We start from the raw sequence: 21481 nt of genomic DNA on the forward strand, positions 1-21481 counted from the left end.
TGAGCTTTCTTGATCAAGGCTAGTGCTCTACCACTTTGTGCCACAGTGCCATCTCTGGTTTTGTGGTGATTAACTGGAGAGAAGAGTATCACAGACTTTTCTGCCCGAGCTCACTTCTGACCATGGGTACCTGGCAAGCATAGTTTCTTGCTAGTTATTTTGGAAATAGTCCAGGCTGGCCTGGTACCAGGACCCTTTGGGTCTCAGCTTCCTGAGTAGCTAGCATCACAGGCACGTGCTACTAGACCTGGCAAGATTTATTTTTTCAACGAAACCTCCAGTGATACCAGGCATGGGTAGCTCATGCTTACAATCCTAGCAACTCAGGAGGCTGAAATCTTAGGATCATGGTTCAAAACCAGCTCCGGGAGGAAAGTCCATGAGACTCTTATCTCCAGTTAACCATCAGAAAGCCAGAAGTGGTGCTGTGGCTCAAAGTGTTAGAGTACTAGCCTTGAGCAAAAAGAACTCAGGGACAGTGCACAGGCCCTGAGTTCAAACCCTATGATCGACAAAAACAAATACCACCAAAAAAAAAAAAAAAACCCTCAAGTGGCTTTCATACATCTTCAGATTAAGCTAAATTGTCACATTTTAGGATGCCTGCATTCTGCTTCAGCTTCATCCATCACTCAAGCCTGAGTTGTGAAAAAAATCAATTAACTTGACAATGACCTAGGAAAAGAATGGCAACTAATTTTCTTTCAGAGTAAGAAATCAGAGGGTCAGGGAAAAGGCAAAGAACAAACCCTGCTTGACTAGCCCTCTCTTTCCAAATCCCACAGAGTGCGACATCCTATTTGTCCCACGTCACAAAATGAGTCTTCAAGTATGACTCACCAAGAAACACTGCCTTGGGTAAGAAACTGGGAGGTAGTTCAAAAGGCGCTTTAATGTTTTCTTTTAATTTGGAACTCTAGCCCTGACTAAGTGAAAGACCTTTCACCAGGATGCATAAAATAGCTATCCTGTGGGGGCAGGTGGCTCAAGCCTGGAACACTAACTTCAGGGGATCCTAACCACAGTTTAAGTGGGCCCCATCCAAAAGTTATTAGACCCCGGTCTTAACCAATGGCTGGGTATGGTGGTACACACTTTCATTCTCAGCTAAAGGGGAGGCACAATGGCTGGGCAGAGTCAGAAGCTGTGGGGAAAGTACGAATAGGAGGATCACAGCCCAGACTGGCCCAGGTGAGGCCCTGGCTCAAACAACCATCAGTTTAAAAAATAATTGGGGCAGGCAACTCAAGAAATGAACCCCCCAAACCCAACAAACCAAATACTAAATGGGCAAGGGAACTAAAAAGAGACTTACCAAAAGAAGAGGTTAAAATGGCAGAAAAACATATGAGAAAATGCTCATCATCCATGGTCATAAAAGAAATGCAAATAAAAACAACTCTAAAATACCACCTTACCCCAACAAGAATGGCCAAGATTGTGAACTCAGACAACGACAGATGTTGGCAGAATTGTGGAGAGAGAAGAACCCTACTGCACTGCTGGTAGGAATGTAAACAAGTTCAGCCAGTTTGGAAAGCAGTGTGGAGGTTTCTAGTGGGGGTGAGAGGGGAGGAAAATGGGGACCAAGACATGAGAAAGGGTATCAATGTATGCAAATTAATGCACCTTCTATCTGGCAAATATAATGTAACCCTTCTATTAATTACAGTAAAAAATATATGAAAAAAAAGAACTGAAAATAGACCTTCCCTACAATCCTGCCATACAACTCCAGGGCATCTATCCAGAGCATCATAACCCAGGATATGATAAGGATACCTGCTCAGCTATGTTCATCTCTGCACTATTCACAATAGCCAAGCGATGGAAACAACCCAGATGCCCTACTGGAAATGAATAGATAAAAAAAAATGTGGTACATATATACAATGGAATTCTACATAGCTAACAGACAATAAATAAATAAATAAATAAATAAATAAATAAAATAATGGCATTCGTATGCAAGTGGATGAAACTAGGGCAAATCATGTTGAGTAAGGTAAGACCAAAGAAACAAAAGGCGCATGGTATCCTTAATACATGGATATTAGATCCGAACAGTGCAAGAGCGATGACTCAATATTTGGGTACCCAATGTTATGGACATGGTATTGGAGATACAAACATAATTACATAGACATAAAAATCTACAATGGGCTATATACTCTATAGACATAATGTTTTATTAGATTAATATGTATAAACCCTCAGCTTAATTTTAATTATGTTCTAAAAACTATGTGCTGGTGATTGTATATAGAGACTCCCTTCTTGAATACTTGTTTGTTAAACATGACATTTGAAATATGATGTAAAAATCAATGTTAATAAATTCTTTAATAAAAAAAGTAATTGGGGCATGACTCAAGTGGTGATGTGCAGATATCTCTTGGACATGCAGATTTCATTTCTTTCTGGTTTTGTGGACAGCGGATGTGGAATATTTCTGTGCAGGTGGAATGAAACACAGGCGGGAGTCCAGGGGGAAGCCCCTGCCTCTCGGGAGAGGGTCCTGTGCAGGATCATGTGGTCTGCTTGGAAGAGACCCAAGGAGTCTTTCCAGCCAATGATCTGGCAGGGTGCTTGGTGTATCCCTCACTCATCTAATACATGGTTTTAGTTTGGGGTCCCCCATTGGGGGGTTCAGTAGACAGTCTCATATTTTCAGAAGGATGGGGAACTAGGTCCTTAAAAGGACTTGGAGAGCCCCTAGGAAGTGGCGAGAATCCAGAGCCAGGGCTTTGTCTCCTCTTTCCACTCCTCCGGCGGGGCAAGGGCAGGGGGAAGGAAGGGGAGCAGGGCCCCTAGACTCCGATGAGTCCAGGGTCCTAGAATGGATAGAAGAGGGGGAGAGGGTCTTGCCACCAATGAACACTTGGACACTTGTCAACTATGGTTTAAAACCATAGTAACTTAAATGGAGGGTGCTTGTCCGGGGAGGGGCAGGAAGTATTTGGTTGGTGACAAAGGAAAAAGCCAACAAGAAGTTGTTGGTTGTCCTGGTTCTGAATTACTACCCCAAAGCAAGTATTTCCAACACCGTTGGTGTTGCACCCATCTGATGCCAATGTATGTGTTTATATACATATACTTTCCCCTTTCTTGTTTTACCAAAATGAAAGGTCATTATAGGTAGTTATAACTTTTAAGAAAGGCTACCCTAGCTTACTGCAATAGTTCACAACCATCTGCTCATCAAGAATACACCCCTACCAACTGAATTACCTGTGTAGTGATTTCCTATTGGCTAACTGCTACGTGCATTTTTTTTTTCAGTTACCCAGATATTTATTTTGGATGTACAAACAACAGGCTGAAAGTGAAGTACTTTCCATGGAAGATACATATCTATGTATCTGTGCTTGTGTTCTTGTGTATTATACATATACAGAAATATATATATATATACACATGTATGTCTATGTGCAGATATTGTGTATATATACTCATGTGTACATATAGTATACACATACTCGTGTATGTACACATGTATATACTTGTACATGCACACATAGATTTATACATATCTATGCTTTTTGTGTATGTATGCATACTCAAGTGTGTGCACTTATGTATGTGTATTCCAACGGCCCTTGGGTGAAGCTGTACTAACATCTATTTCCATGAGAAGGTTTAAGTATTGTACTCAGAATGAGTATTACGAATTCCCCCCACCAAATCTTCTAGGTCAGGAATGGTGTCGAGTTCGTGTGTTTTCGAACTTATATTATCATAATCGGAAGTTACCTAATCAAGTCTAGTCATAGGGATAGAGAAACACTGTATAGAGAGTGTTGTTACAGAAGCAGTATCAAATAGTTCCACATACCCAAAGCTGGTCATCCATGCCTGGAGGGTTCTTCTTGATAAAAGCACCATAGTATGTAGCAATGTTCCGGTGATGAGAATATTTCTTCAACATGTTAATTTCTTGCTTGATTTCCTCCTCTTCATCCTACAGTAGAACAATAAATAGGTTGCATGAAAACCCACTGTCACTAGAATCCTATTCTTTTAACATTCTCCATACCAACGATACAAGAGTAATGTTCTTTCACAGTGAGTATAATGATGAAATCTCACTAAACTGAAAACACTTCCACGAACAATGTACTGGGAACGCGGAGCTCTTCCATTGGAAAGGACTAGTGCAGTCTGCATAGGGGAATAAATTCATCCCTTCACCCGGAGACGACCAAGCCAGTCAGCAAAGGATAAAATTGGCACTAGGCCTCTGGGAACTTGGTGTATCAGGAAGCCATCACAGACCATATCCACCTTAGGAAAGACCGAGGGAAAAGCCCAAGGGAAAAACACAGGCTCACCGATTTAAATTTTCACTAGGTTCATTTTCTTTGAAGTCTACTTTTATTGAAGTGCCTGACTGAGGGAGATAAAAGTCAAGACAGAAAGGGAGTGGGTAAGTTCTCCAGATCTGAGGGAGTTCACCAAGCAGGACTACCCATGTCACCTTCAGGACACCAAGCAGGAAGAGCAAAGGGGAGATGCAGTGAGGACAGAGAGAGAGAGAGGCGGCTTCCCTGCCGAGTGCCTTTCCTGATCCGCAGGCTGCATTCATTCTGAGTTTTAACTTGGAGTCCACTGACTTAGTCCTAGCCTTAGTGGTGAGAGGTGTGTTCTTGCTTAGTCTCATCCCATTCATGGCACACAGAAATGGGTGGTAAAATGGTGTTTGATTTTTGAGGTTGCTTGGGAAAGTTTCTAGCACATGACAATTTTTTAGAAGCAGCAGTTAGCAACATTCCCAAGAGCAGAAAGACCACTCACCTGTGTCCCCATCTGTCCCTTTATGACTCTTCAGCCACATGGCTTCCTTCTGGGGTAACTGTATTAGTGGCCTTCAACAATCTTTCAAGTGTGATATGTTCTTTCATTCTCCTTTGATTCACATCATTTCTATACATCGTGTGTGTGTGTGTGTGTGTGTGTGTGTGTGTGTGTGTGTGTGTGTGCACATGTATATGCTGGCATGCCACTTTAGTGGCTTGAACTGAGGGCCTGGTACTGTTCCTTAGCTTTTTCACTCAAGGTGGACCCTCTACCTCTTGTGCCATACCTCCATTTCTAGCTATTTTTTCTGTTTAATTGGAGATAAGAGTCTCACAGACTTTTCTGCCCAGGCTACCTTTGAACTGTGGTCTTCAGATCTCAGCCTCCTGCCTGTGTGTACCACCATGCCTGGGTCTATACATCACTTCTGGTTGAGTTTAACCGACTCTCCAGGGATACCTTTCTGTTATTCCCTCAAGGTCAAGTCCTCCCACTAAACTGGGTTGCAAACCTCCCCATTTTCCTTCTCACTTTACTCAAGTATACATTCCAATTTCACTGCCACTTGCCTCTCTTCTCCATGGATCATAAGCCATGCTCTACTTCAAATCTGAATTCTAGAGCCCCTTTCTGAACTGCCAAGCTCCTTCGTCTACCTATCATGGTCATTTCCAGAATTGCCATCCACTAACAATCAATTGTAACTATAAACACATCAACACAAATATTGTTATTTTTCTAGAACATTCTCAGTACCAAGCCAAATGCCTGCAAGTACAAGAAAGCAAGCTTGCCCAAGGCCCAACTTCCTAGAGCAATACTGGTGATAGTCGAAGGATCAGCTAAGAATAGAAGGCAGAATGCCCAGATGTTGACATTTCCTGGCCACACAAAGATAAAATTAGTGGAAGGAAATGGAAATCTGCACACTTAGGAGAACTAAAAACATGTTACACCTCATGTGGTTTCACTAAATGGAAGACTAGGTGATCTCAAAATAGAACAGACGATGAGGATGCTGAGCTAAGGAGACACACGTGATACTCGCTGCAAGGGAACAGAGCCAAAGGGCTGAGGCAGGGGTCGAGGATAGATGGCACACTGCTGATCAATGCATTCCTGGCCTGCTTGCTCTGCCTACACCAGTCCCTGCTCTAGTCTTACAAAGAGAATGACCTTCACCTTGTGGAAAGGTCCAAGCTGCACACCTCAAATGCCATCCCAGAGTGCATACGAGCTACTTTGGAGAGCCAAAGCATTGTGGGTAAGAGTAGGACGTAAGAGAAGACTCTCTTTAAGTCTTTGGCATCTTTTAATGGGATGGTTGTTACTTTGGAGATTAGTTTTGGATTGATTCAATTTTTTGAGCTGTTGATATATTTTAGATATGAGGCCTTTGTTGTATGGTTGGTGAAGATCTTCTCCCATTCTGTAGGCTTTCTAATTAGTTTACTAGCTATGTCCTTTGCAGAGCTTTTGCTCTGCAGTTTAGACTTAAAAAGAGTCTTCTCTGAAGAAGAAACAAAAATGGCCTATAGACACATGAAGAAATGCTCAACATCTCTGGTCATAAAAGAAATGCAAATCAAAACAACTCTAAGATTCCACCTCACTCCAGTTAGAATGGCCAGGATCAAGAAAACTAATAACAACAGATGCTAGAGGGGATGTGGCCAGGAGGGATCACTACTGCACTGTTGGTGGGAGTGCAAACTCGTTCAACCACTATGGAAAGCAATATGGCAGAGTTCCTCAAAAGACTAAACATAGAGCTCCCCTATGACCCAGCAATTCCACTACTAGGCATTTACCCAATTGTCCAGAAACAAGGACATACTAAATCCACCAGCACAACAATGTTCATTGCAGCACTATTTACCATAGCAAAGATATGGAACCAACCTAGATGTCCCTCAGTTGATGAGTGGATCAACAAGTTGTGCTATTTGTACACAATGGAATTCTATGCTGCTGTCAGAAAGAATGACATTGCCCCATTTGTTAGGAAATGGAAAAAATCATACTAAGTGAAGTAAGCCAGACTCAAAGGAACTTAGGCTCAATGGTTTCCCTCATTTGTCATAATCAGTAGAAACCTTGGGCTTTCCTAGCAGAGATTTGCAATAGAGCAAAACCTTGATACAAAAGGCCATATAGTAGGACGCTGAATGAAAGGATCTCTAGGATATAGAAACATAAGCCATATAATGATTGTTCTTCTTAAGGTATTATGTTATCTCACATCTCTTTTGCTGTCCCTTGGTTATCTCATATTGTTACAGTATCTCACTTTGTTACCTGATATATCGGATATATTTGTATTTGGTTATTTGAAATTGGATAGGGAAGGGGGGAAACAAGATGAGGGGTGGGGGTGGGGGGGGGAGGGAAATGGGGACCAAGACATGTGAAAGGGTATCAGTATATGGGAATTAATGTACCATCTATCTGGCAAATATTATGTAACCCTTCTATTAATTACAATAAAAAATATATGAAAAAAAAGAAAAAAAGAGTAGGAGGTAAGTGATGGACTTTGAGATAAACCAGCCTAAGGGTTACTATGGCCTACCATTCACCACTAGCTACTTATAAAAGGCAAGTATACGAGCCGACACTCTTGCTTAGACAGAAGTCAGGCTGGGTCTGTTTGTTGTTTGCCTCTGAATTTTTGATAGTTTGGTGGGGGGTGTGTGTTAAAAGCTTATTAAATTGTAAAAATAAGAACTTGGGCAACAAGGAAGTTATAACACAGTTCAGTATGTCACCATCTGTACTGATGTTCAAAATGAAGTCAGCGTATTCTCTATCACTTTGTAGAGGTAAACTGAGGCAATAACAATAAAAAAGCTTAGATATCGAGTTTGGAGTCTAAAAGGCAAGGGAGGGTAGGTAGAGTGCATGCCAAAGACCAATAAACAAAGCTAGGAGGGCAAGAGTGTTTAGACCCCTTGAATTTTATGTTCCAATTGCATTGTTTTCAAACACAATTATCAGACATTGGGTCATGATGGTGTGGCTCTAATATATAACCTTGATATTGACCTTCAATGGCCTTGTAACTGAGCATGCAATTCGTTAATGCTTCAGGGCTGCTGTTCATCCACATTTGTCATCCAGGGTTCTGAGGGCAGTAAGTGATTCAGAGAAATAGAAATAAAGATTCTGTCTAACCACAAACAGCCAGGCCTCAACATAGGGTCTTGGAAGGAAGATGAGCTCCAGTGTTTTCTAAAACACAGAGTAACTATGACTGAATTGGAAGAAACAGATGTAGAAGGGGCAGCCTTTGGTATGTGAATGACCGATTGCTATATCTTAAATATTAAGCACAGAGATCAAGTTCATTGACGCCTAATGCCACCACCAGGTCATACTCAAAAATGAAGTATTAGGGTCAAATTATCTTAAGTTTAAACAGAGACTAACTTAATAAACCAAGTCCAGTACTTTGGGAAGATCTATTTTTCTGCTGGGAGACTCCAAAATCAAGTCTGATTCATTATGTTAACTTCAGGCATGACATTTACACTCTGAATGTCAGACCTTTTCAGTTACCAGTGGGAATTAAGAAATCTCTCTAAGCCACCTCTGAAGGCTTAGAAGTGGAGTGCTTAAATGTAATGTCACTATAAAGATATAGAAGTCTGGCTTTTATTTTTCATTTTGGTTGTGGGGCTTGAACTCAGGTCCTGTGCACTGCCCCTGAGCTCTTTTGCTCAAAGCTAGAACTCTACTACTTTGAGCCATGTCTCCACTTCTGATTTTTTGGTAGTTAATTGAAGGTAAAAATCTCAAGGACTTTCCTGCCCAGGCTTGCTTTGCATTGCAAACCTCAGGTCTTAGCCTCCTGAGTAGCTAGAATTATATTAGCATGAACTGTCATTGCACCTGGCTCATTTTTTCTAATTTCAAGATCATGAGAATCTATCATTAATATTTATGATAGATTGGTTCAAAAATTGGCCATGGTATCTTGGCTGTTTCACAATAAAAAGTGGAGTTCATGACTCTTCTTGAAGTTGGACTTGGCCAGGTGACTTCTTTTGACCAATGGGATAGTAATAAATAAATGGAGCAGAACTCAGGAAAGCAATTACACACTTGGGCTGGCCCTATTTCCTCTAGCTGCAGGAGAATCCTTTAGCAATGTGAGAAACTGGGGCTGCAATTCCAGAAGATGAGAAACCATGTAGATACAATAGCTTTCAAATGCAAAGAAAGTACAGACTTCAGGTCATGCTTTTAAACCACTGAGTGATTGGGAGGTGAATTATGCAGAACTGTGATCACAAAAGTCAGTCAGAAGGCTGGCAAGGTGGCTTACACCTGTCATCCTAGCTACTTAGGAGGCGGAGATTGGAGGATCGAGGTTCAAAGCCAGCCAGGGCACTAAAAATGTCCAGGAGACTTTTTTTTAATTTTTTATTGTTTTTAATAAAAGGGTAACATGATATTTGCCAGATAGAGGTGCATTAATTCACACTGTCCAGGAGACTCTTATCTCCAATTTATCACCAGAAAATTGGAAGTGGTGCTGTGGCTCAAGGGGTAAGGCGGTAGTCTTGAGCTAAAGAGCTCAGGCACAGCGCCCAGGTCCAAGAGTTCAAGTCCCACCACCAACAAACAAGTCAGCCAGAAGGCAGGCTCTAGTGGCTCACACCTGTGACCTGGCTATTGAAGAGGCTGAGATCTGAGAAGGTTCAAAACCAGCTAGGAAGAAAAGTCCTAGGAACTCTTATCTCTAATTAACCAGCAAAGTTGGAAATTGAGCTGTGGCTCAAAAGGTAAAGCACCAGCCTTGAATAAAAAAAGCTTAAGGACTGCATGTAGGCCTTGAGTTCAAACCCCAATACAAGCACAAAACAACAGGTTAATCAAAGACAACTTCATGAAATGTTCATTACATGTCATGGCTGTTTGTGCATGAACTTGAAGTGTTTTTGATGATATAATTGTACAAACGAAGAATGATTTTCAAAGTCAAAGAACTCCTTCAAGTTCAAGTTTACTCATCTTAAATATTAGAGCTGAGATTTGATCCCAGATTAGTCTGACTCTAAAGTCGAATATTTCTAATTTTATACAGAAAACTCTTAGCCAGAAAGGCAATGACTCACAGGATTAAAACCGAAGTGTTTACCCAAAGAATTTAGGAACGTATTAACCAGGGGTAAAGAAAATCCTGACTCTGATCTTCTAATTAGGGAGTTTGTAAGTGTACAGTCCTTTTTTATGGTTAATTTTCAGAGATAAAGATTACATTTTTAAGTTGTATATTTATTATGTAGTGACATACATTTTACATGGCAAAAGTATGCAAGTTTAAAATAGTGAAGTATTAAATATATTTTCTATAAATATATTTCTATAACCTACAGTTTACTCCATATTTAACTATCAATCCATGATACAAAAACAAAACCATATGACTCCTATGACAATAAAAAAACTGGGCGGAAGGAAGTCTGGAAGGAAAGAGTTATTTATATAAATGCATAGGTAGCTGGCTTAACTACAGAGGCTCTGGGCATTGACCAGAGCCTCTGATGGTGTGTGAAGAAGTTGAAGACAATCCTTATACTTCAAGGACCACAAATCACCAGAAGTATAAGTCATCATCACTTTCATCTAGAATTTGGTTTCAAATTTATTTCTGGCCAAGTACTTGTGTCTTGTATCTGTAAGTCTAACTACTTAGGAAGCTGAGATCTGAAGCAGTATGAGAGTGTTATCTTCAATTATTAGCAAAGTAGAGCTGTAGTGATAGAACACTAGCTTGAATGAAAAAGCTAAGGGATAATATCCAGGCCCTGAGTTCAGTGCTCCAGTATTGGTGTATGCTAATATGTATGCACACATACATACATATACATACATACATACATATACAATCTGTAATAACTTCTACTAATTCAATTTCAAATAGAAATTTAATTTCAGCTACCAATGTATATGAGAGGAAAATATTAGTTTAAAATCAACTATTTTTGTAAATGTAAGTAGTATTTACTTACATTATCAATGACAATCAAGAGGTTACTTGTTGAGTATAAAATTTGAATTTAAAAACCCCTATTATTTTCAGTATCTTGTAAAATTTTTGGTCTTGTATCGAGTTAAAGGACTAGAAGAAAAGCAATGTTTACATGGTACAAGTTCTTTTCAACTCTTTGCCTAGAAATTTCATACTGAGGCATGCATGCAGCATTCATATGGCATACAAATTAAGAATTTGGTATTTTTCAAGTTCTGAGTTGATATATCACATGCAGTTTGAAGTCTGCTCCAATCCATTTATTAAATGTTAAATTGCATTAAATATTAAAGGAGAATTAAGGTGTGAATCACCTAAAATTATCTCCGGAGTGCTTATGTATTTGTGAGCTATATTTTTAGAGCTCTTACAAGCCCAGAAAGATTCAATGAGTTGTCTAATTCTGTACTTCTTCAACACACACAGCTAGAAACTCAGGTCTTGTCTAGGCAGGAGCGAACTTCTTTCCATGTATTAACCTTAGGCTAAATGGGTTGATTTAACAAATATTAAGGGCTGATATATCCCAGGTATAATGCTAAATTAGTGTAATGATGGGCAGGGTCCAGCTCTTCTGCAATGAAACTTGTTAAATATAACAGCATATGTCTGAGAATGGTACAATCACAGGGAAAATTACTACCATGAGAGATATATGTCAGAGCTGCTCAAATTAGCCCTCAGGGATCCAGTTGTGCTGAGTTCTAAAGGGGAGAGGGGGAGAGGGGGAGAGAGAGAGAGGAGAGAGAGAGGAGAGAGAGAGGAGAGAGAGAAGAGAGAGAGGGGAGAGAGAGGGGAGAGAGAGGGGAGAGAGAGGGGAGAGAGAGGGGAGAGAGAGGGGAGAGAGAGGGGAGAGAGAGAGGGGGGAGAGGGGAGAGAGGGGAGAGAGGGGAGAGAGGAGAGGGGAGAGAGAGAGAGAGAGAGAGAGAGAGAGAGAGAGAGAGAGAGAGAGAGAGAGAGAGAGAGAGAGAGAGAGAGAGAGAGAGAACACAAGAACATGGTATGTATGTTCAAGGAAAGGGACATGTACCTAGTAGAAAAATAGCGTTTGCCAAGGCCCTATGGCTGGAGAGGGAGTATAACCTGCTTCCTGTAGGGGCAGGGATCATTATCCTCATTTGCAGACATGGAACAGAGAGACCATGGAATAACAGTACCCCTCAAGTATTAAAACCACCAAGGAAGGATCATTTGCAGAGATTTTCTTTATCATTAGGCCAACCTGCTCTTACAATGAAGTACAGTCCTCTCTGGAGCAGAAGACACTAGTCTGAAGCCCAGAAGCCCCAAGAAAACCATGAACTAAAGAAATTAAAAATAAGCCAGGTGCTACTGGCTCATGCCTGTATTTCTAGCTACTCAGGAGGTTGAAATCTAAGAATCACATTTCAAATCCAGCCTGGACAGGAAAGTCTGTGAGACTTATCTTCACCCAAAAAGCTGGAAGTCCAACTATGACTTATAAGAGGTAGAACACTAGCTTCAAGCACAAAAGCTCAAGTATGTACCAAGGTCCTAAGTTCGAGCCCCAGGATAGACACAATAGACACACAAATAAAATGGTTCAAATTCAAGCAAAACAAATTTTGATACATTTAGTGATAGTCATTTGGTTAAACTCCCTGAGAAAGGAGATAACTTCTGTTTACCAGCATCCTGGACCACAATTCAGATAATAACTACAGGAATTGGAAGGAATCTTTTTAACTTCCTTAAAAAAATAAGTTTTCTGTGGTCTGCAGTTTGGATTTCATCTTCATCTGCCTTTAGATTCTTTTTATTTTTTCCTGCCTTCCATGCTGACATTGTGTCTTCTGTAACACCTACCAGCTTTTACTTTGACCAGCAGGGGTTACAAAGATGGCCATAGCACAGTTCCTAGTCCTGGCTTGAGAGCTCATTAAAATCTATAGGCTTTAAATGAGAAAGGCCTTTTCAGAAAGGGAAAGCAAAAAGTGAGCTTCAAGATATTAAAGAGGCAGAAAGTATGGCTGCAAAAGTGAAGCCACAGAAAAGCTGCAGAGCTTAACAAGACACAGTCCGGAGAAGTCAAAACATGGGCAGAAATGTGAGGTACACGGCGGGGGGCGGGGGGGTTGAGGCACGAGGGATGGTCTAACCACAGAACATCTCCCCGCTGGAACCCAGGGACTGCCTTGCAGATCTGGACTTGAGTGGGGACAGTCACTGATTCTAAGCATCTCAGCTTCTACTTGTCAATGTCCTCATCTGCGTATTTCAACATGTCACCGGGGGTCAAGAGAATTATAGTTTTGATCAAATGCTTGGAGGTGCCCAAATGAAAGGCACCAATGTATACATTTTATTATCGTGCAAAAATTCCTTTTCTTCCTTCCCTTCCTTTCCTCTCCTTCCCCCTTTCCCTTTGCTTCCCTCCCCTTCCTCCCCTTCCCTTCCTTTCCCCCCCAGCTCCCAGTACTGTAGCTTGAACTAAGGGTCTTATGCTGTTGCTTAGGTTTTTTTTGCTCAAGGCTGATGTTCTGCAACCTGAGTCATGTCACAACTTCCGCATTTTTGCTAGAGCTAAGAATCTCCTGGACTTGTCAGCCTGGGCTTGTTCTGAATCACCATCACCACAGCCTTCTGGGCAGTTGGGATTGTAGGTCTGGGCTAATAGTGCCCAGCTGCAAAACAGTATTTTAAAAATGATTGCTGAGGGGATGGATGGGGTCAGGAGGATTAAGGTGTGCTACACTCATAAATGGACATGTTGAGAGGTAACTCATTTGTCCAAGTACATACAGATAACAGAATTCTAAAAAAATAAAAATAAAAATAGGGGCTGGGAGTTTGGCCTAGTGGTAGAGTGCTTGCATAGCATGCACAAAGACCCAGGTTCGATTCCTCAGTACAGCATACACAAGTGGTAGAACTCTAGCCTTGAGAAAGTCCAAGGACAGTGCTCAGGCCCTGAGTTCAAGCCCTAGGATTGGAAAAAAAATTAAATTGAGCTGGGAAGGTGGTAAGAGTGTTTGCCTAGCATGCACGAAGCCCTGAGCTCGATTACTCAGTACCACACAAACAGAAAAAGCTGGAAGTGGTTTTGTGGCTCAAAGACTCGAGTGCTAGCCTTGAGCCAAAGAAACTCATGGACAGTGCTTAGGCTCTGAGTTCCAGCTCTAGGACAGTCAAAAAATAATTATAAAGGATTTTGAAAAAACAGTATAAATGAACATTCGTCTGTACTAGCTTGAAGGTCTAGCCCCTTGATGCTAAAGATTGCTAATAGTGTCTCTGGCATCTTAGCATATAAGCCCAATGTTCAGGCCAGAAGTGTATCATGGCAGAGTGTGTGCAAACTCAGATACATACAGGGGCATAATTTGAGCACAGATAAGGACATACGCTTAGGTGTGTGTAGAGTGGCAGCTCAACTTGTTCATTTTGAGAACTGTAGAAGATTCCAACATATTGCAAACAGCTCCAAAGAAGGAGGACATTATAAAGACTAGAAGACATTCACAAGCATGTGTAAAGTTCTTGTCACATGCCTTTTTTGGGGGCGGGCAGTCTTGGGGCTTGAATTCTAGGCCTGGGTGCTGTCTCTGTTCTCTTCAGCTCAAGGCTCGAGCTCTACCACATTGAGCCACGGTGCTACTTCTGGTTTTCTGGTGGTTAACTGAAGATAAGAGTCTCCCAGACTTTCTTGCCTGGGCTGGCTTTGAACTGCAATCCTCATATTTCAGCCTCCTATGTAGCTAGAATTACAGGCATGAGCCACTGGTGCCTGACTTTTCATCACATGCTTTTTGAGCCACACTGCTGAACACATTGCCCCAGAGAAGTCCCATGGCAGACCAGCCTCAGGAAGAAATCTCCAGGCTTGCTGAGGGATCTGCGAGCACATTTGGGAACAGCAGGTAGCATGTGTGGCTGCTACATTATTATTATTATTATTATTGCCTATTGTATATACATACATTGTACTCTTCTTGACAGCAAATTAAAAGTTACTGCTTATCTGTTACATGCCATTTATGCTGATACTGTAGATGACTGCCTTTATCTGTCCCGATCTCTAACACCCTACCCTATAGCACTTTCATTCTTGAAATGAACGATTAAATTCATGAATAAATGAATGAATCTTGTCATTTCAGCCTTCAGTTTCTGCTGTGGAGCCTCGGAGTCATTCATGGGTTCTGTTCCACCGCTCTGATCCTTAAGATCTATTGTATTCACCATAAGACTCAAAACCCTGGAACCAAGGAGATGAAGGCCAGATCATTGCAATCTCTTCATATCTGTTCCCAGTGGATGAACCCAAGTGTGACCTGTGGCTAAGTGGGACAGGTCAGCATCCACTTTCAACTCTCCAAAATCACTAGTTCCATTACTGACTGTTGCTTACTGAGATTCATCATTCAAACGCCTTAAGGTTGTAGGTACTACATATTATATCTTACTTTAGCCTCACTTTGCCAATCTCTTAGATGGGTATTCAAATTTCTATGAATGCATGAATAGGATTCATACAGGTAAGAAAACTGGGAAGCTCAGAAATGTTAATTAGCAAGGACAGGAGGGAAAAATGGACCCGCCTCTACCTGAATATGAAAGCCACAATCGGGTGGTATTTCTCCATCTTCAAGATGGCGTTAGGAACTCTGGATCTGAATTCTCTTTCATACAGGATCTGTTGAGCTTGGGCAAGTTGCTTAACACTCTATGCTTTTAATTGCTCATTTGTAAAACAGGGTAATATTATTTTCCTAATTGGAGTCATTTCAAAGATTAAATAAGCTAATATATACCAGGTATTAAGAACAGTAGTGCCTGACACATAAAACAGGGCCATTTATTGTTATTAATAATGTTTTTATGGATTGTGCCATGGATCAATACATGGAATGGCATCCCTTTGGGAGAGAGGAACCAGTTTCAGGAACATTCATTGAGCTCTTTATATGGACAAAGCCCTCTACCAGAGGTTCCTGGGAGAATGCCACTTTCATCCTCAAAGGGATGGAGACAGATTATAGGTTTCATCCACAAGGATACAGCAGACAGAAGCAAGAACCAATGGATTCGTCTCATAGGCAAAACACATTATGCTATTCTCTTTGACTTGGGCTGCTACCCTGGCTTTAGCAGTGGTTTAGGGGGCAGGGTGAGGAACTGAGGTCTCATCAGCTTTAAAAGAAATGAGAGCACAACTCCCTATATCTTCTTTACACGGTAGGTCTTCCTCAAGTCTATTTGATCAATGTGGTATACTGGAAAGGCAAAAGTACTTGCAAACCTTTTAACTCCTGTCACAATATGCAATACCTTCCTGACCTGGCCCCCAATTTGTTCACACTCATTTTCTATCAATCCTTTCTTGGAACTTTTTAATATCAAAACTAAATGATGCACTTCATATAACAATACTTGGACCTTTGTGTCGCAGTCTATCTTATATCCTTGGTCAGGAATGTCTTTGCCCCATCCGTGTTCTCTGGGCTCAACCAGTGATGTCTGACCCCATCGAATCTGGTAAGTTACCCTACTTCTGACTTTTCATAACCTTACCACAAAGGGTACAAGCTTTTCTTATGAATATTTAGAACAAGTCCATATGCACTTCAGGGTGTCATTTTTTCTCCATTAGGAATTTTTATGAATTATAATGGGGATCAGTTAGGTTATCAAAGAATCATAGTTTCTTCATAACCGATAGCCAGAATGGAGTAAGTACAAGGCCCAAGCAAGTGGGCCTCTATCTTTGGTGTATGTAAGGCTTCTTGGAAATCTTATAGGAACAAGAGATTCAGAGGCTATACTCTGAAATATTGCTGTAGCCCTGACAATCTGCTTATCCCATGAACGTCTCATGAGCCCTGATGATCCATCGAGGCTGTGGTTCACTGTGAGAAACACATGGCCATTGTAGGCAAAAATTTAGAGATCACAAATAGGGCAAGGCCTGAGGCCTACAAAGCACTAAAAATGGGACACCTTCCAAAATGACTGGGCACCTGAAAGAACTTCAAGTCTGAGCATAAGCAGTAGTTCTGAGTTGTGAAATTTAGAAGAATGTCTCAGCTGTGAAACTGGAAAGATACAGCATTGTATCTGGCTTTCTCTGTGGCTGTTTTCTATAAAATGGAAGTGGTAGAGAATAAAACCAGTAATTTAAAAATTATAATCAAGATTGTGGTCTCATCAATTTCATTATCATAAGCTATGGTAACTTTGTTGTAGGTCAGAGTAAACTATCAACAAAGATGACTTTTGAGAATTCATGTCAGTTTTTAACAGAGCAGCTATAATGAGCACAATTATAATAATTGGTAAGAAGCATCTGAATCATTCCATAGTATACAAAAGGCAACGTGGCAGAGTGGAATAGACTGTTTACTAAAGGCACCACATGAATTCACAAAGAAATCTTATGTTGAGTATGATGTGTAAGACTATAACAGTCAGCAGATGAGACCCCATGAAAATAAGAAAGCATTTCTGGATATGTACTCACATTTGCCTTCGTGAAGTGTCAGCAAAGTAAGAGCATGACCAAGTCATAGGAACTTAATGCATTGTATCCATTGTCCTAATGGGTTAACATTTACATGCATGTATAATGGTTTTCCCTCTGTATCAGCCTTAGAGATTTGAGAAAGTAGTACTAAACTCATTTTCCACAGGTCTTAGTTGTCCGATGAAACCCAATTTAGAAAGGTTAAACTGATACTCCTTACCCTGAAAATAAACACTCTGGGATAAATAACTACAATTCTTTTTGATGCCAAGCAATCAAAAGAACAGTTTCCTGAGTCACTCTTAAAGCCTCAGCAGTACCAGAAACTAGAAGAGTGCTATTTAGTGTTTTCAAGTCCAACTTTATGTCAGCAAACAACTTTATGACCTAAGATAAACGATGTGAATGGAACTCAACATGAGTTCTGGAGAATCACACAGCAGACATTAATCTACAGTATGAATGCCTTGGACTGCATCTACAACTATTAGTTGCAGAATTGCCAAATGCATCTCATTATGTAGAACTCTGATTCAATCTAAGGAAAATACAGGAGTGTGACTTCAGTAGAATAGCAAAGGAGATTCTACTTATTTGGGGCCTTTTTATAAAAGAGTCACACATTTATCACAAGTTTCTAAAGAGATGCTTAATAGTATCAGATCTTTGTGTCATACCCTGCAAATTCACCAATCTTCCTTCCTAACTTGTAGAACCTGTACTTTTAACTGAAAAATTTGTCAGAATAAAAAGGGGACATTGCCCAGACTCCCTTGCAGCTAGATATGACCAATGAAAGCAGAAGCAATGATATACACAAAGATCTCTCTGAGAATGTTTCTTCTGTCTTTCTGTTCACTCCCATCCCTTTTATGCGAGGGGAGGTTGTTATGCAGAATGTGATAAGCAGAAATCCACAACCACTTTGAGCCATGAAGTGAGCTCAAGTAGAGAGGCTATCTACTAAAATGAGAGAAAGTGACACAATTATCCTTTACCAAACTGCCACACATCCCTGCACCATCAACTTCAAGATTCCTTTTAACATGAGAGCGAGACACTTCTATCATGCTTAATCCACTGTTTCAAGAGGCAGAATTTAACCTAATTAACATAAACCACATGCAGTTTCTTAGTCCACGTGGCCTGCTGTGTTACTGAACTGGCTTGAGATTAAATAATTGATCTGTTTTATAATCTCTGAAATAATGTAACCTCTTAAATACTGTATTAAAGTTTAAAAAAAACCTATAACTTTATCCACGTGGTTATCAACATAGACACAGAAATTTTACTTTTACTACTTAAAATTTTTACCGTTATTGGTTACATTTAACTTCTTGAGTATAGTTTTGTGTGTGTGTGTGTGTGTGTGTGTGTGTGTGTGTGTGTCTGTGAAAGATCCTAGGGTGTATGCTCAGGGCTTTTTATCTATAAGGCAGGCATTCTATCACTTGAACTACACCCTTAAGCTTTTTGGATTTATTCAATTTTTTTTTCACCAAGGTCCTACATTATTTGCACAGGACTGGCCTCAGACTGTGATCCTTCTACTTATGCACACAGTAGCTGAGATCATAGACATATATTATCATGGCTGGCGTATTTATTGAGAAAGGATTTTGCTAACTTTTTGCCTGGGTTGATTGTTATCTCCCAATTTCTATCTCTGGAAAAGCTAGGATTACAGGTATGGCACACCATACTTAGCTACTTGAATATACTTTAAGAAGGAATTCTTATCAAAGTACAATGTGTGATACAAGTGAAATGTTATCTAAGAAACTGCCTTGTAATGCATATTTATTTTGTATATTTTTCTTATTGGGGGACTTTTAATTCTTTACGTTTTCTTTTTTTATCTTTATTTTTGTAGTACATGGGTTTGGACTCAGGACTTGGCCCTTACTAGGCAAATTGGTGCTCTATCACTTTAAACCACCTCTGCCCCCATTCCCTGCACTTTGATTCCTAGTTCATCCTATGTTTATATTAAGGACTCCATTTGGGGGCTCAGTGAAGACTCTGGTTTTTTACCCTTCATGTAGAGCAGATAGACATTAAAAAAATCCCCAGGACAACAGATAATTATTAGCATGCTTTTTGATGTTCTGTGAATCCTTTCAAGTCTGATTTTTGCTTTGTACTCTTGAAAAGACATTAAAGTATTTTAAATAGATCTAGCAAAAAAGGATTGAAAGCATTAGATTGTATTTTATACATAAAGTCTATTCCTTAGATTGCTTTTGATCACCCAGGCAGAAACAGGGTTCATTATGGCTCTATAATAATAACAATGATAATATGTGGTTATGTGATTTGGTCAAAAATATTTTGTTTTGGAAAACACTCAGCATTTTAGAGCTATCTAAGTTCTGTCAACTCTAGCATCAGGCAGACCTTTGGGGAAGAATCTAAGTATTAGTTCTCTAATACCTTGAAATTCTTGTTCTTTTTCTTATGCAAATATTCATGCTTATGTGTATACAAATTATGAACACCCATTATTCACTCTAACTACTCAAGGCAATGTGTAGGTATTGGATCTAATTAGAGTGGTTTCTATACAGTCTCCTTGGCCAGCAGTTACATACTCAAACCCAAGTAGGAAAAATCTTTAATGTTAGGAAGAATTTTTTTCCTCTTCAGGAAAGTCACTTTTTTCAATCATTGATTTCTTTGCTACCAATTCATAGTTATTGAGATGGTAAGATAAAGATACTTACCCCTGTAACATCCATGACCTTAATGGCCGCAAGCTGGCCCGTTTTGACATGACGACCCTGTAATGAGAAAATAATTTGCAAAGATTTAATTCTGATGAGCAGTATTAGAATTTAGTTCCAACCACAAAAACAACTGCCTACATTGAATTATAGCATGTCATTGGGGAGACAGACAGACACACATAAGGGGTGGGGAGAAGGAGGGGGGGGAGAAAAGAGACAGACAGACAGAGAGAGAAATGGGGGGGGGGAGAAACTTCCCAATCATTTAATCATGGAGATTTATTTTCAGAGATTCCATCATGTTAAATGAAAAATGCAATGCTGAACAATTTGGCTCTTCTCCTCTCCAAGGCATTAGAGAGCTTATGGAAGAGGTGGAACAGGAGCCAGGCATACATAGAGGAGACAGAAATATCTCTCAGAAAATAGGAAATGAAGAAACTTTAGTTTCTTTTAGTCTTAATGTGTGTGTGTGTGTGTGTGTGTGTGCACATACAGGCCCCATTCCTGGGGCTGGGCACTATCCTGAGCTTTTGTACTCAAGGCCAGTACTTTACCACTTCAGCCACAGCTCCACTTCCAGATTTTGTCTGGTTAACTGGAAATAAGGGTCTTAAATGTTCCTGTGTGGGCTGGCTTCGAGCCACAATTCTCTGATCTCAACCTCCTGAGTAGCTAGGGTTATAGGTGTGAGCCACTGGTGACCACCATGATTCTTAAAAATAGTTTGCATAGAAACAAATCAAGCAGATATTATTCTGCTGCCATTTACATGTGATTGTTGATTGACCTTTATGTTACAAGAGGACCTGAAATGAAGCATGAATAAATCAAAGCCAGTTAGGGAGACAAAGGTGAGTGTTAGCCTCAATTTTCCCAAAGGGGTATCTTTGGATTTTGGAACCAGCAATCACACAGGATCTTCCTAAGTCTGTTGAGGGGATGATCTCAGAATTTTCTCTTTATTCTTTGAGAAAACTTACTGTGTGTGTCAGACTTACAGGCAATAGCAAAGACCATCTCATCAGTCCTAAATACCCGGCTTCATACTACCCTCAAATGTTCAGTTTGTAGAAGATAAGCTACATTCTTACCAGGACATCTTGAGACCTAGAAATATTTCAGACTTTGGATGTTTTTCACATATTAATCTGTGCATATACATAATGAGATATCTAGAGATAAGACCCAGTCTTAACATGAAATTTTATGTGTATTTCCTATGCATAGTAGACACATAATATGGAGATCATTTTATAGAGTAATTTTAGTATGCCCAAATTTTGACTAACCTGTCAGACAAGGTCAGGTGTCAGACTACTTGGGTACTCAGTACTTCAGTAGTGTAACTGAAGCAATTTGGATGTGGGGATTCAAAGCCATTTTGGATGTTCAGTCTGTGAGTCCATCAGATGGTCTGTTAGAGATTCTAGT

The 21481-nt window shown here is 40.2% G+C and overlaps 1 protein-coding gene across 5 annotated transcripts in view; it reads right to left on the reverse strand.

The window, feature by feature from the left end:
• Positions 1–21481, reverse strand: part of Tnik (TRAF2 and NCK interacting kinase) — a 374276-nt gene that overhangs the window by 129325 nt on the left and 223470 nt on the right. For all 5 annotated transcript variants that reach the window (XM_090338732.1, XM_090338726.1, XM_090338731.1 and 2 more), the window contains 2 exons: positions 20045–20101; positions 3836–3961 (listed from right to left, as the gene is read on the reverse strand). In XM_090338732.1, coding sequence (XP_090194858.1) covers positions 3836–3961; positions 20045–20101 — 183 coding nt within the window. The remainder of the gene's footprint in view (positions 1–3835; positions 3962–20044; positions 20102–21481) is intronic.

The sequence above is a fragment of the Megascapheus bottae genome, chromosome 1, assembly GCF_031878675.1.
Source record: "Megascapheus bottae isolate mThoBot1 chromosome 1, mThoBot2.hap1, whole genome shotgun sequence".
NCBI lineage: Eukaryota > Metazoa > Chordata > Mammalia > Rodentia > Geomyidae > Megascapheus > Megascapheus bottae.